Here is a 17,152-nt window from a genome sequence, read left to right on the forward strand (position 1 = left end):
CGTCATGAACCTTCCCATGAGTCTCTGCAGTGTGGCTATTCTTTCCTTCAAACTAGAATTGAGTAGGTTGTAAAATAATTTTCAATTTTCTAATTTCTTGATATTTAAGAACCTTTTCAAGAAATATACCTTTATTTGGACAAACAACACATTTAAAATTATATAAAATTGCCCTTAGATGGTACATAAACGGGCTATGATTACTTGAAATTAAATAAAAATGTCAGACAAATCGACACCTTTCAGAGGGAGGATTCCTCAGATTAGAACAACGTAAACTCCGACGGGTCATTCCCCTGCGTGATCGCAGAAAAACACAAAGTCACCAAAACAAAAGCATTACGAATACGAGATACTGACCAATTCTACCATATTCTGCCTTTTAAACTACATGTAGATATGCCTACGAAGACTTTTAAACAGAGAAGACCGTTTGGTAAGTATTTAAAGTTAAATTTGCACGATGTTATGACCGAGGACGGTTATGACAAATAAAAATTACATCATCATCAAATTCAATACACATCAACATGAAAATATTGAACATTTGTGAAGCTTAACTTTATAAGTAACCTTTATCATGTTTATGTTTTGTTCTGTTTAAAAAATTGTCCTGATCCTGCCATGGGAAAATCGGCAGGCTAAGCTGGTCAGTGCCTTACAATCAACCAGCTTTTCACGTCATTCAAAAAATGTTATAATGCAAGCGGTTTGACAAATCCTTGTTAGGGACAGGCACATCTGAGCGAGGGCGCTATTTATTTTACTTGATATTAAAGCCCTATGTAAATCTGTGCCATTTTGTGCCACTGAAAACACCATTTTGGAGAAAATGATGAATAAAACCAAAATTAATCTGTTTCAGATGCTCTAGTTTGCATTGACAACAGATTCAATGCTTTAGGAAGCAGAATGCAACATTGACTTCACTTTGAATATTTTTTTCTGTGAGATATGCCTTGGTGAAAATCACCGTTTTGGTCAAAAAAGGGGTCAAAAGGGGCATTTTGGGAAAAAATTCTATTTTGACCCAAAATTCATCTTCTGACAAAGGGAAACATGGTTTGACAAAAACTTTCATCCTTTTCACATAACAACTCCAGTTTACTTATTTGCTGGGAGAAAGCACTTTTTTGTTGTCGCTTGGGAAAAATCATTGTTTTTGCCTAAAATGGGCCCAAAATGGCCGAAAAATGGCAAAATTTGACCAAAATGAGCACAAAAATCACTTTTTTACCACCTTAAAATTTGAATTTTCATACAAAATTTCACAGATGTGTTGAAAATGATAACATACATAATATTCAACAAAAATTAGATTAAATTACAGTGAAAACAAAAAAAATTGACAGGGGGCACAAAATTATCAAGTCCCCCCATGCACTCCTATGGTAAGTCTTATCAGAGAAAATGGCCCAATGTTCCACAGTAATTTCGTCATAACTTCACTTAGCAATACAGTAGAAGATTGGTTTTGGTGTCAAATTGTTTCTGAGAAGTTCTCTCTTCCAATAAACAACAATTCATGTTAAAAAAATGAATTTGAAATTTTTATGCCTGTCCCTATCCTTGTTTGGATTGTATTTTGTTGTAGTTGTACAGACTACAGTATTTTGGAAATTTTAACATCTATTGACACCTGGATGAAGAAAGAAGCACCAAATGACAGGGGGACAAGCATCTTCACATACCCAAACGTAGTGGAGGTGCTTAGCATATGTGGATAAATCTAAAATTACAACGGATTGGCTAGCATTTCGAAATATGGATTCACATATCCCTGGCAGAAATGTCTATTCATGAATGTATTACTAACATAACTGGTTTTTAAAGGGGAGTAACCCTATTGGTTTTGGATATGGATTGTCTTTAAAATTACATATAATATCAAATATTGTCCCCTTTATGCAGCTTTGTGAAAAAAACGAGAGTATTTTCTACGTAAATGTGAATAAATAGCAAAATTTGCAACCCAATACTTGGTATGCGTGAATTGCATTCTGGGAAGGGAATGATAACATGTGCCGTAATTCCCGTTCGTAGTCATGTGCCATGCGTGCGTGGTTGCACTGACATTAACCAAGCTCCACTGTACTAGGTACACATTCCAATACTACGAGCTACTACGGTGACATTTCCCCACAACCAGTCTTTTTGTGTTCGTCTGTATATCGTTCATGATGATTTTTGTATATAAATTAGGGGTTCATTCATATATTTTCATGACTAAACGATTGTTTATGCCCGAGGGCTTTAGCCCGAGGGCAGAAACAACGTTTAGTCATGAAAATATATGAATGAACCACGTTCATACATACGCAACATTCTGCTTGCTGTTAAAACTAAAAATACCATCATTTTAAACTAAAAACTACCAGTTCCTTATCATTTTTTAACAGTTTCTCCATCGCTAATTGTAAGAAAACGTTTTCTTGCTCAGTCCTTCGTGCTTGGACGCGCGCGAGCGTCGCCCACATCACTCGCGCTTTGCGTTAATAGCTCGCGAACATAGACGCTGCGTAATATCCTACTCATGAAGCGTCCATCAGTTCTCGCGGCTTGTTTATGATCGAACGCCGGGCATAAACGTTGTTTATGCCCGCCTATCGACCAATCACGCATGCTGTTATATAGCGAGTATGTATGAATTATGGCTACATGGAATGGCAATAGAGCTCAATAACAAAGCAAAACAGAAATGCCCCGATGACAATGCTGGAAATGCCTGTATTGAACGGAAAATTTAGATTTTTAAAAACTCTTTTTCATACCAATTCAGAAAAAAAAGAAACCAAATATATTTCCCCTTGCAATATGTACATTTCAAATGAATGTAAATAATTTTGGGTTTAAAAAATGGAGCAGAAAAAAGAACTATCACTACCGGGATTTGAACCGGGGACCTCTGGTACAAAATACGATGCTCTAACCAACTGCGCCACGCCGGCAGCTTCTAATTTCGGAAGGAAGTAAAAAGCTTTATAGTAACATGGTCGATCTGAAGTCTCTTCAGCAGTTATTGCGGTTCGCTCTTTTCACACAATGTGAATGATGCGAAACCAAACTAGCTGTTGAGGAGACTATAATTATTTACGATAAGCCTGTCCATAATTCAAGAAATTGGTAGCCAGCAAGGAAGCTATTTTTGTGTGAATTCTCTGATTTCTCCGGAAATACATCGACTAGGAGCGTCAAATTTCAGGATAGTACTGAGAAAAATACGATCTATTTTGTGATACCAAAAACTCATTAACAATGACAAAAATCGGGGAGATGATGTTGTCGATCGGGTTACGGACCTTTAAATCCACTAATCCCACTATCATCAAACTACAAATCAATTCTGTAAACTACATTTTTATCCAAGAAATTAATAAAAGAAGATGTAAAATATGCTTAAAAGTTGAACCGATCGAGTCGCCTTGGTGGTGTGTTTCCGATCATTTTACAATGTGGTTGAAAAATATTTCCAGATAAAAGATCGCCATTAGGCATGGCCCGGTAACCTGCATACAAATTTAACTCAATCATCCAAGTGATAATATTCTGAACTGATGTTACAAAAATGAGTATTGTAAAATGCGTCGGTGTTAGCGTGTGGGTCGGCGTAAACAAGACACAACACAACATGCTGTATCTTTTGGGACTCGATATAACTAAAAGGGTGCAAACCACTATAGTGAGAAACATCCCACCATAGCGTCCTTTATATGGGTGTCTATCTCGCTACGGTGGGAATTGTTGTGTACATTACCCCGATAGCAAGTACCGCCACACAAATTCAATTTCTGCAGGTAAAAAAACTTCCCGCAGTTCGCCCTGTCATGTTGGCTCCCAATCTCCAAGCATGCTGTGTGGATAAACTTACTGGGGACCATCACGATCTTCCGCTACGTGTTTCAGGGCTATTTATTGTCCAACTTGATGGAGAGTTGTGTTCTGTTTAAAAAAAGATGTCAGTATGTCTGTGCTGATGAAACTAAGTTGGATGTGGACAACTACACACCACCAATAACAGTGACTGGGCAGTGATTATAGAAAGAAGGAAAAGAGGGATGAAAAGGGGGATTCATGAAGCTCAAGAGTGTTGTGAGGGATTAGTTCGACAAAGATCAATTGAGAGTTTGTAAAATGCTGTTTACTTTGCTGTCTTCCGTCTTTAAATAAATTTATCTTTATTACACAATGATCATGACAATAACAAAAAATATCAAACTTGAAAACAATTAATTAAGTCCCTTCAACATGTTCAACCCGCACCCTCCGGGATTCCAACGAACTTTTTATTTCATTCTTCATATTCCCAGAAAAAATATCTGTCTTGAGAAATCTCTTTAATTCCGCGCTTCCGCGGATTTCGAGGTCCTGCATTAAGCATACCTGCCATGCTAAAGTTTTGGAGCTTGCATCACTGGTTTTTCCATCCAGCTCTTTTAAGTCAAAATAGCGATAAAAACATGGATTTTGGAATAAAATAAAGCTTGTTTGATGAAATGAAAATATGTTATATCTAGCTAAAATAATGTTTAACCTTGATGTGAGAGTTTAATTATTATAAACTTGTAATTTTAGTATTATAGCTCTGGTGGTCTAACAGAAATGATCGCAGAATTGCGGGCATGATCATCTTAATACTAATTATGGCGTGTCCGTCCGTCCTCTGTCCGCGCGCTATCGCGTGCTCGCGGTGTGCTGTCGCGGAGTATCAACGGGGGTGTGCGCAGAGTACCGCATCGCGCATCGGAGAGCATAACAGTGTGACAGGTGCATCTCATCAGACCAATCTAGGCCTTTTTCAAGACATGATTAACATAAAATCATCAGTTATGGTAAGGCCTATATAACCCGCTTATGCTCACATTTCTCCCGACTGAATTGACGGCCTACATCCAGATACTACTAGAATCTCTGGGTGTTTTTGGGTCCTCCATCCAATGTGGTAGTAGGACAGGACTTGAAAGAGGCGAACGATGTGTTTTCAGATTATGGGTACCGAAGTAAATTAAGCGCCACAGCTACAAAACAGAGTTGATTAAGTTGTGAGAGACGTATATCGTAGTAGTTTGAAAGGTCAGGACAAGTATTATGGGTAACGGTGTTAGGTAATTAGACATAGGCCTATCACGAGAACCGCCCAACCCGAGAACCGCGAAATCTAGTTGTTTATATTAATATCGATCATGCCCTCAATTCTAAAGAATGATCAAGCCCCCAATTCCAATTGAACCCCTATAATTAAAAGATGGATTCATCATAACTGATTTATAACTTTATTGTTATTTTTGCTACAGATCAACGGAAGCGAGATGTGGAGGAGATACGTGATAAACATCCTAATAAAATACCTGTAAGTACATGTACCGTAAAACCCCGTCTACAAGCATATAGTGTGCTTCTGATGAAAGCTACATTAATCCAGTCGCCATTATGGAGTTTGAGCAAATAAATTACGGATCCAAACATGTACAAACAAGTATTATTTTAAGGCCGATCTATTGTATTGGTATATTAACGCTTGCTTCGAATTAATTAAGCTTTTATACAAAACACTATATATGCTTGTAGACGGGGTTTTACGGTATTTGAAGGGTGAATTCACACCAACCAATATTGAGAAAATGTTGAAGGCGGTTTAGGCATTTAACAAAAAGTTCTTGTTTCAGTCGTGTACACTTGTGGTCATATATTGTGTGTGTTAAATAAAGTGGACAAAATATCGGACTTGAATTATTACTTTTGGCTAGATGTCACAAGACAATTCTCAAAATAAAATTTATTGATATTTATCTGTAATGTTATACTTTAACTAACGCCTGCTGATTACGAGCTGATCAAACTTTACGGGCGGCTTATTTCCACTGGGGCTGGTCCATGACAGACAACACTGGTATGGATAGGCAAATTCGGGGCTTAACAACCTTCTTGTTTCAAAATATGACTGCGCGAGATACTGGCTCTCTGTACACAGAACCAAACAAAGGCTTAATGTCCCCTCTAGGAAGGACAAAGTCTTCTCATGGTTCATTTTCTCTGTTCTAAATCACAGCAGCTGAAGGGAGTATCCCATTATGCTTTGCGGTACCATAATAGAACTGAATGTACCATTGAAAATGTACACAAAATCCCTCACTTCAACTTTAAATAACTCATTTAAATCAGGGAAGCTTAGACATTTGTTTGCAAAAATATGACCCCTAAAGTATTGTGAAACTATCCATAGCTCTCAATATGTAAGCGGCTCTTGTTCATATTTTGCATACATTTGATATGGGCATGCAGATATATACTGCAATGCATGATAGGATACTCCCTTCAGCTGCTGTGGTTCTAAATGCACCATTGCAATAAGCTCAAAATTTCATAACCTGATGATACAGATCACTGCCACTCAAGCCTTGAAATAATTATGCAGGTGCTACATGTAGGAGTAAATACACCCTCGTTAAGCCATCAATTGCTCCTGGTCCTTATAATATTCACATGAACCAGGAGCAATTTTCTAATTTAACAACTTGCTTGTGGTTCCAGTTTTGAACTTCACGCACATGTATTACTGGTATGCTGTATTGTATGCAGAAAAGGATATACTACTTGAAAATTGCTCCTGTTTCTTCAGAAATTGCTCCTGGTTCTTGTAAAATCCCAGTGAACCAGGAGTAATGTTCATAAAACAAATTGCTCCTGGTTCCAGTCGGCTTATTTCAAGGCTTGCTGCCACTGAAGATCATGAGTACTGTCTGAAAATTCCAAAGCAGCAATAGATTAAAAGTTAAACTTCAGTCATATGAGCGTACACTACGAATGAGCCGTAAAGTCGGCAAATTGTTTCTCATTTGATAGCATTTAAACCAGTCAATAATCCTATTGCTGAAGAGGATAATTATTATAATCTTCTACCTATTTCTATAGAATCATTAAATAGCTCTAAATAGTCTTTGTTTGCTTTGGCTAAATCATGTTCAAGTGGTGGGTAATTACAATTGCATTGTATTTTGTCTATGTATGTATAACCAACAATTAACAATGAGAGGACATTCCTGAACCTCATTGACTTGGGGATAATTTGAAATGACCGCCAATTATGACTTTATTACCAGCAATGTGGAAAAAGAGACACATGTAAAACCGAAAAAGGTACCATTTTGTTGAAGGAGCAGAGTTCAACAAATCATAACCCCGCTTAAAGCTATGATATATATTTTCTAAACAGGAAATAAAACAAAATTGACCGGGGGCTGACTTTACAGCGGATTGTCGTCCGGTCACATATTGTAGCACTATATTGATATTTATTTTGTGATATTTTGTTTCAGGTAATCATTGAAAGATTTGAAAGAGAAAGAAATCTACCTTTGCTAGATAAATCAAAATTCCTAGTACCAGATCACATCACCATGGGAGAACTAGTCAAAATTATAAGGTAACTAAGGTTATTTCATTCTTGATACCAAACTAAACATGTGCTCCTACGTACCTAAAAAGGTGGACCAAGTTTGATAGAAAATTGGATCGATTGAGCCCATATTTATTGGTAGAGCTATGAGTTTTGAAATATTTTAAAACTTATTAGTGAGACCAACAGATATTGAAGTATTCAATTTGATCATTATTATGTTTTGGATCCAATATTTTCACACACTTGGATTCATCAAAACCTTATAATAAGATGAATTGGTCATTGGTGCATCAGTGTGTCTATTCATTTCTCAGAAGTTGAAAAAAAAATTGTTGCACATAAGGTCATATTATCAAAATCAGGAATTATTTTTTAAAAGCTGGAACTTTCCTGTTTCATAAATAGTGATAGGTTTTGGGTTAAGTGTGCTTGAAATGTCTAAGTCAGGGGTATCATCTAAAATTAATTGTGAAAAAGAAAAGAGGTTAAAAATTCATAAAATGTCGGTGAAATTGTTTGAAATATGGGGTCATTTTGACTTTTGGGAATAAGTATGTGTATCACCCTTTGAATACAGAGTTGACCCATTAGGAGTGTAATGGTTTCCTCATTTAAACCACAATATTGGTACACGTACATGTAGGGGCACATGGTTGGTTCATGGAGCTGTCGACCCATTGGGCTATTCCAGTTGAAATCCATACACCCACTATATGGAAGACATGCCCTTAAACGTCCACACAGGGAGTGTGAATTTTAAATTTAAATTTTAAATGTGGGAGATTAAGGTCATGTATTCCATAAGGGTTTACATGTACATGTACCGTATTCATTCTAATAAGCGCCCAGGGCGCTTAACAAAGTCATTTTGGATGGGCGCTTATTTTTTACCTGGTTTACCTTATTTTTTTGTTAGGGGCGTTTATTAGAGACAAATTTATGTTTGTTATAAATGGGTCCTGAGATGTTCTAGTAGCTTTTCTGATGTAGAAAATGTATTGGAAGTTTACACAGGACTTCTAGTCCTCCAGCTATTTCACTATCGATGTCTAACCGTCATATGCGTAACTTCAACATTGATGGTATCCTTTAGCAAATTGAAAATACCCTGGGTGGGCGCTTATTGGGGCATGGGCGCTTAATGAAATGAATACGGTAACTGAAATAGCTCATTGTGTTGCCCACCTATACCTGTGCATGGACAGTATTTTGTAACTTCCATATACATACTAATCCTTATCTTACCCCCTTTAATTTTTGTTCATGCAGGAGGCGGTTACAACTAAATCCAACACAAGCCTTCTTTCTCCTCGTCAACCAGAAGTCCATGGTGAGTGTATCAACTCCGATCTCAGAAACATATGAACAAGAACAGGATGAGGATGGGTTCCTGTATCTGGTCTACGCTGCACAAGAAACATTTGGAGGGTAGAAAGGAAGGGAATCGTAGAGAAACTTTTTTATATTATTGTAGGTGCACCAAAAATTGAGCTATGAGAAAAGATATTGAATTTATTTGAAAGATATGTTATTAAAATTGTATAAGTTTTGACTGATTGTTGTGTGCTGCATTGTCAGAAAATGATATTTGCACTTAATGAGTGCGTTATATTTAGTTGTGATAAAGTAGTGTGCATAGCCTGCATGTTGAAAATTTAATATGGACTCACACTTGTGATAAGTTACCACTTTGTGTATCCAAGTGTGGCCAAAGAAGCTCCACTTAAAGCCATATTATAACATTTGCTGAGGAGAACGCCCTCAAAAAAATTTTAAACTCAGGTTTTTCCCGATTGTAATGTACTTTAGTAAACAAAGATTCTCTGAAAAATCAAGACTTTAGGTGCTGTAGTTTTGTCAAAATCCAAGATTTTGAATAAACCGCCGGAACCGGCGTTTCGTGCGGGACACACACACACACACACACCAGAGGGTCGTACCATATTACAACCGCCGGAGTAACATGGATTGGCGCTAGTTGTAAATTCTGATTTTCTATGCTTTACCTCACTTGTTCGCCTCAAAATTAAAAGGGGACATATCTGACAGTAAATGCTAATATTTTATTTAAAATGAATACTGATCTATTTTTAAAGAAATGTTATAATATGGCTTTAAAAAACCCCCATTCAAATGAGAAATTGAAGTGTACACACATTTTGATTCATATGCAAGTAAAACATTGGTCAGAAAGTTTATTTACCATAGTACAGTATGTGTTGTCTCAAGTTGAGAGTAACGCCATTTTTGATTTCATAGTGGTAGATTCTAATCAATGGTAGTGCGTTTATGTGGTTGCGTCATCAGCGTAAAGACAAATCACCCTTCTAAGCAGGGGTAGCGTTAACCCCCGATCGGGGGTAAATGACCCCCTAAATTTAAAAAATATTAATTTTTCACCCTCCATATATTGGGAATGTGCAACCTCGGGGGTGAACTCTGACCCCTCTACTTTTGGACCTTACTCCTACCCCTGACTACACTAAAATATTTTTCACCCCCTGAGATTTAATTTTCACCCCATGTATTTGGATTTTCTGCAAGCTCGGGAGTGAAAAACACGGGAAAACAACCCCCGACTTTCGGGCCTTAATGCTACCCCTGCTTCTAAGTGTGTGTATACGTCCCGTGGGATTAGGTTATATAGCGCGAGCGATTCAAATCTACCACCGCGAAATCCAACATGGCGTTACTTTCAACTTGTGACAAGGCAGACTATACAAGTGAAGTGAAGTGAAGTTTAATGAAGAGAATTGACTCTGCCATGTTTGTGTGTCACTGATGGAGGGCAAAATAGTGTACCTGTAAATTATTTTGTCATGCACCTGACAAACTTCCATTTCAAATGAGTGCATCTTTGTTTTCGGCATGTAATGCATTGTGCTGATAGGGTGTGGTACAATGTAAGTGCTATATGCGCAAACACTTAATGCTCAAGCTTAAAGATGCAAACAATCATTCAATTTCAGGCTTTTGTAATAAATGCCAAAAGTACATGGTTTAAGTACATGTACCGTATTTGTTCCATTAACCGCCCATGCCCCTGTAAGCGCCTGCTCAGTGACTTTACAACAAGCAAACTGTGATATTAGTTAAACTTCCCATTCAAGTCTGAATCATGGTCTGAAACATAATTATGACACACTGATGATGATGATGGATGGATATTTTGGACCTTTTTTACATATCGTTGGCTTAAACATTGCAAAAATAAGCGCCCACTCAAAATGACTTTGTTAAGCGCCCCGGGCTGTTATTGGAATGAATACAGTACATGATTTTGGTCTCCATGGATGACAAACCAATGTGGCAGATTTACCACAGTGATACACATGAGGCTTGTTGTCTTTGAATCTAATCTCTTTGTTGTAGTCACATTACCTTATCACAACCATAATTTAAGTTTGTTTGGCTTATAATTGGCAAAAAAATTTAACTCATAACATCATGTATTGATATAGAATGGCGTGCACACAGTTGGGCTCAGCACTTATGCTAGTTTTGCATTGCGTAATGTGTGGTTGGTGTGTGCTTGTGTGAATTTACATGAGTGTTAGGGACTTTATTGATTTGTGTTGTGACATAAACAGAATGTTTGCCAAATTTAAGCCGAACAAACTTTAGAAGGGGCATTTGCAAACAAATGTATAGCATAATGAAGTAGCATATGTTGCTTGGTTGAACCACAGATTTGAATAGAGGGAAATAGAATAAAAGACTTCTTTGTCTATCCATATGAAATAAGTAATCAGTTATGGAGAATCCTATCAGGTAAGCTACATTTGGAAGGGAAAACAAAAATGATATTTGTTGGTTTTGTCAATTGAGCATAAATCTGCTACGGTGGTTGTAGCGCTCCGTAAACTAGCGATACACATCATCACCACCATGTCATAAAAACTAAGCACTCTTGATCTGATGATAGACATCCTGAAAATGTATCTGGGTTAAGCTTTGCAGTGAAGTATATGTTCTGTTTCCCTGTATTTAGATCTGTGGAACACAATAAAGGATATTTGATTTTGGTATGGTTTTTATTTGTACAAAATAAACATATATTCAGTTTCATGTAGGACAGGTATCACAAAAGTATATGCAGTGTTTAAATTTATGCTGGCTCAGTTTTGTAACCTTACTGGTATGCAATTTCACAGAATTTGATGAATTAACATAACCAAAAATTCAAAAATGTGAAAGCAAACAACAGCTTATATCATATGTTGGTATAATATTTTGCTGTAAACTTTTTGCCAAGTGTGTACTTCCGCGATGTGAACAAGGCACCTCTGAAACATAGTCTGAGTTGTGAGTTGCGCCTCAAATGTCAACATCGCGGAAGTACCCTCTCGTCAAAGGTTTGCAGCAATTTATTATAGCGTAATTCCACGGACTGTCTTGAAAGGCTGATAAAAACAGTGTGCATCTAAAATCCATGATGATCACTGAATTAAGTTAACTGTAGAGGTAAAGAGCTTTGTCTAGGTGCACAAGTTGCTGGGGCTCGAACCCGCAACCTTGTTATCATGCGATAAAGTGTGTACTACTGTTCCACCATGCCCTCTAGAGTTGCAAAGTTTTTAGAATGCAGATGACAACTTAGTCCTCTTCAGATCAGCCCTTAAATTAAGAATTTGAAAGGGCAGCCAATCCAAAGCAATTTGAAAATGGCTTGAAAACAGACAGAAATGTAGGGCACCAAGGCAACAGTATATAGATTAATTTGAGGGCTGCTTCAGATACTCTAAGAACAATGGCCATTGTTTTGTCCTGCAGACATCCTACACTAAGGATAAAGCACAATTGAAGAACCAGCATGAATTTAAACATAATGTGAACATTGTCTGGTATTTGATCAACATAATGGGTTACCATGGAAATGTATTATTGTATATCTTATGAAATGTTTCATTTGGGGAAATTATTTTTTCATTGAAATCAAACATAATTAATCCTCTCTATGTTGGGTATTTTGTCAGTTTATTGTGTCTCTTATTTTATGACAGTATATTATTATTGTGTAATTGTTTCACATATGAAATGCTGCTATTAGTGTTAAGCTTTTAATTTTTAAGGTCATATCTTCAATTTTGTGCTTTCACATATTATTGTATTATAGCTTTTTACAAATACAATCACCAAGTTGAACACAAAATATTAACTCCCTGAGCACTACCTGCCGATCTAACATTGCTTCTGATTGGTCAATTATGTGATATCTTCACTTTAATCACCAATCAGAATGGAGTTTTTCAAATAATTCACCCCAATTTTTTGCGTGGTGAAATTATTCTAACAATGTTGCTGATTGGTCCAATTGATAATGAAAGCTTCTTTTTGGCCAATCGGCAGGTAGTTCTCATAGGGTTAAGATGAGTGCAAATAAGTCGCATGCAGAATGCATACCACAACATTTACATGTAATATTACTGATAGATTTATGTATTTCCTGAATAATACAATCCTACCAGATAAGGTATCTTACTCTTCCCACAATGCATTTCTTCCATTTTAGTTTTCTGTACTAATTTGCTATCTGGCGCAACATGGGTCGATAATGATAAAAAGTACTCAATGAACAGAACACATCCAGATCTTGCAAAATATGTTTATTTCTGACCCATGTTTAGCCAGTCTGTTCACAGCATAACAAAGGGATTCTGTACAAAGTTATATATGAGTCCCATTTGCTGTAATGAGGTAATGCATCATGTTGCAAAGGATTCTGGGAAGGGTAAGATACCTTCTCTGACAATCTTAGTTCAAGGAAAATAAATTAATATGTCAGTGATGTGTAAATGGCAGATTTATTTATTTTCTGAATTATACAATTGTAGTTCAAGGGGAATTGGGTTCAGTGATAAGCTGTTTACTTATATATTTATTGAAATCTTTATCAGTTGACCTAACTTAAAACATATTTAAATAAAATGATATTAAAAAGTAGCTTTAGAAGTTGCAAAAGTTTTGTTTTAGTCTGTATGCTGTTAAATACCTGCATGCTGTTATTTGCACTATATCGTTATCATGCTTTTGTATGCTGCATATCATGGTGTATATATTTCTAACATACAATATTATTGAGATATTTGCAGTATATATAAACCAAATAATACTTCTCATAGATAACATTTGCTGATCATTGCAAAAATGAAAAAAATTGTACATAAGAAGTTTCAGAAGTCAGAAACAATAGTTGGAAAATTGAACATAAGTTAAAAACAGGTAGAGGTGAAATTTATTTATAATTCTGTAGACTGGCATGTTTCATTGTGGGTATATTCAGTGCAAATTACACCATCTCCACTCAAGTGTTTTGCTCACCTGTCTTCCCACTAGGCAATTTTACTTATTACTTAAAATGTTTGTTGACCCTATATTTCATACATTACAATTAGTAGATGGATTTGAGTTTGTGCTTAAAAATCTTTGAGGTGATGAAGAATATGATGTCATGGGGAAATATAGGTTCATTTGCTTTTTAAGCAAATTGCAATTTTGTTTTCCCAATCTTTATATTAGAAAAAGATAATTGGCATAGTTTGTTTTTTCAGTGTTATTTTTATTTCTGGTGGATATCAATTTATGGTTATGTTGTACCTTAAATTAAAGTAAACGACAGAGCCTAATTTATATCAGGTTACCCCTAAATTCACCGTCAACAGTGAGTAGAACATTGCCTTACCTTGACAAAAGGACACAATTGACATTTTTTCATAAATGTGACACGATCTAGTCCATGGGTGCCAAAAGCGGCAAATTTGAAACTGAGTTAAATGTCAAAATATGGAGAAAAAACCAATAAAATACATCAGAAAATAGACATCAAAAAGCTTCATAACTTTTGAACCAAGTATGCTAGACCTTTGGTGTTTTCAATAAATGATAGCCTATTGTATGTAAAATGTAATAATTACAGTAACTCAGTTTTCAAAAATGCCTCCTTTGGCCCCCATGGACCAGATCATGTCATAAATGAGTTTCACCTTTGACAACCTCAGGCAGTTGATAAAGAACATCTGAAATCCCCAATTTCAAACCCTTACCCTCAATCCAAGGCCTTTAAAGTTCGTTTTTGCTTTCAACCGTTTTCAGCAGCATGCCCTTTTGTCATGGTAGAGCATGTGCAGAAAGCGGCTAGGTTTTGGAATGTTAAGTAAGGCTGTTTATTGGAACTAATCGTTTTAAACACAATTATTGAGATAAATTTTACACTGCCACAAACTGTATAAATGTACATGTATAGCATAATAGGTACCTAAAGCCAATGGCATTCTGAAACCAATGTACAAGATGTGCATCCATATCAAAAGGATGCACTTGTCAGCTGCAACATGTGTCTCTTTTTACATTATAGCTAGGAATAAATACCAGACTCATCTCAAGTGGAGATCACTTCAAATCATCCTCAAGTCACTCTGTTTAGGAATGATCTCTGTGTTTTCTTGTGTCCACCCACCCGCTATATTGATGGTTCGGTATTTCAAAAATAAGGTTTGTTGTCTAATATAAAATTAGGTTCGCTATGCCGAAGAGGCACATTGTCATGCTAAGCATGTTGAAATAAAGCAACATGCACAGTAAGTGATTAACCAGTGAAATGTGATTATTTAGAAATGTATAGCAGAGAGATCTCTTGTGCTTTGTTTCTAGTCTTGTTAAATGTTAGTTAAATTCTAGTCAATTATAATATAACTTACATCCTTGAACAAGTTCATCTGGAATGTAATATAATTATACAACTGAGATTTTTATTCTTTTTCCGCAGTTCCAAGATAAAATTATTTTTATTCACATTTTAGTGATGTTTGGTTTTACCAGAATCATGGGTGGTTTCATCACATCTGATTTCTTCTTATAGGCAACAAGAACTATTTTTGAAAAACTGAAATGTGAGTAAATATCATTTTATCTCAGAATTGCACAAAAAGAATGAACAATCTCATTAGCTTATCCTATTTTAGCACAAAAACCCATAATTATGTACTTATGTAATATAGTATATTTTAGGTATTAAGTAATACCTAGATAAAAACCTCTATTTAGATATAATATTAGAAGTGCCTATGTTTAGTGGTTATGTGTATTTATTTAGCTCCTGTTTAATGTTAGAAGGTGGGTGGTTCTGTACATATCTGAATAAAGCTATTATGAAAATTTTCAAACATTAGTAAGACACTCCCTACGCTCTGGTTTTGTTTTAGGGATTCAATCATGTTTCATTGTTGTTCGTTATCATTGCCTCTCAAGATTTAATACAGTAGATTGATTATTTCTCAAATGGCAATGTTCAGCCGCTGCATTCAAAATAATGAATTCAACATCCAATATTGTGTAAACAAGTTCCAGGCATGAGAAATTTTATCCACTCACACGGTGAGAAGTTTCTGGGGCAAGACTACATACTGAAGGGCTTTTGTTCAAAATAATTTTGATTCTGAAAGGTTGTCTGTACATGCTTTTCTGTGGACATTCATAAACCAAAGTTTTTGTTCTGAACGGTCAGTTGTTCCGAACGGTCAGTTGTTGTTTGAACGGTGTTTATTCTGAATGAATGTCTAGAATAACATGTTCAGGCAAGCAATCCTCGGAATTTGGAACAAAAACACTTTGGAATATCGCTCTGACCCCAAATAATGTTAAAATATGGTCTTATATAGACTTTTCACCAGAAGACCCTTTCTGCAATCTTGCTGTTTGCTTGAAGCAATGACTCTCTTTGAAATTATTAATGTTGATAAGCTGTTACAACCATTTTTGATAGTCTGCTTTCTCTACTCAAAATAATATAATATTTCAAGGCTTATAAAGTAGTGGAATGTAAAAAAAAAAAATATTATTTTTTTTACATTCCACTTCTATATTTATTAAAAATAATAGGATACTAGAATAATGGTCAGAATTTCGGCTTCTCGCAAAGATTCTGTTGAACAGATTTGTCTGAATCAAGTTGATTCTCGCAAACTTTTGTAGTTTACACAGAAGTTTATTTGCAAGAATCAAATGATTACCACAAATTTATTCTGCAAGAATCAAGATTGGTTCTCGCATTGTGAAACAAAATTCTGACCCTGAATAAGTTTTACAATTCATAAATGAGCCAAAAAGCTACTTGAGTACTTTGATCAAATATGGAGTATAGGATTACTGATCTTGGCAATGAGAAGAAATAAATTGTTGTACATATTGATTGTATCATATTCAGATATTTGTTGTATATGTATTTTTATTGTGTTTGCCTAAATTACATTACAAATTAAATTACATTGACACAATTTGTTGTGTTAGTGTTGGAGGGTGGTGGTGTATGCTGTCAATGTAGGGGAGATGAACCATATCTATTCAGCATAACTTGGTGTGCTTTGCAGCTTTTATGCTTATCCCATCAGACTTCTTGTTGTACTGTGAAAAGAAAGGAGGGCAGTATGGACAATTGCATTCGAAATCCACACTACCCTTGCAGAAGATTTAGGTAGTTTTGGACATAGGGTGTAAGGGTTTTATATAGACTAGACAATTGGGTAACTTCCATTTGAAATACTCCAGTTGTGGAAGATATAGGTAAAGCCATATACAGGGGGAGGATGGGTTTCAAAATAATTCCATTTGAAATATATACTCCCTCTGTGTAAGCCTAATTTTCTTAAATCCTCTACAAATAGATCGATAGGGATTTTTTTTTGAGGTTTGGTATTGCTGGAATTTAACCAATGCTGGAATTTAACCAAATTATGTTTGAAATATTTTTATACCAAAATA

General features: G+C 35.8%; 1 protein-coding gene across 2 annotated transcripts; it reads left to right on the forward strand.

The window, feature by feature from the left end:
* The first annotated feature begins 266 nt into the window (after window positions 1–266).
* Window positions 267–16,597, forward strand: LOC140137501 (microtubule-associated protein 1 light chain 3 alpha-like). Of its 2 annotated transcripts, XR_011856852.1 has the most exons (5): window positions 267–436; window positions 5,292–5,347; window positions 7,314–7,420; window positions 8,666–14,128; window positions 14,399–16,597. XR_011856852.1 is itself a non-coding variant. In XM_072159217.1 (4 exons), exons 1-4 carry the CDS (start codon window positions 400–402, stop codon window positions 8,826–8,828), a joined length of 363 nt encoding a protein of 120 aa, XP_072015318.1. In that variant the 5' UTR covers window positions 267–399; the 3' UTR covers window positions 8,829–16,597. The 2 variants fall into 2 exon arrangements, 1 of the variants encoding a protein (XP_072015318.1); XM_072159217.1 differs by having other exon boundaries at window positions 8,666–16,597.
* The last annotated feature ends 555 nt before the right edge of the window (window positions 16,598–17,152 follow it).

Source organism: Amphiura filiformis, chromosome 17, assembly GCF_039555335.1.
Source record: "Amphiura filiformis chromosome 17, Afil_fr2py, whole genome shotgun sequence".
NCBI classification, from domain to species: domain Eukaryota; kingdom Metazoa; phylum Echinodermata; class Ophiuroidea; order Amphilepidida; family Amphiuridae; genus Amphiura; species Amphiura filiformis.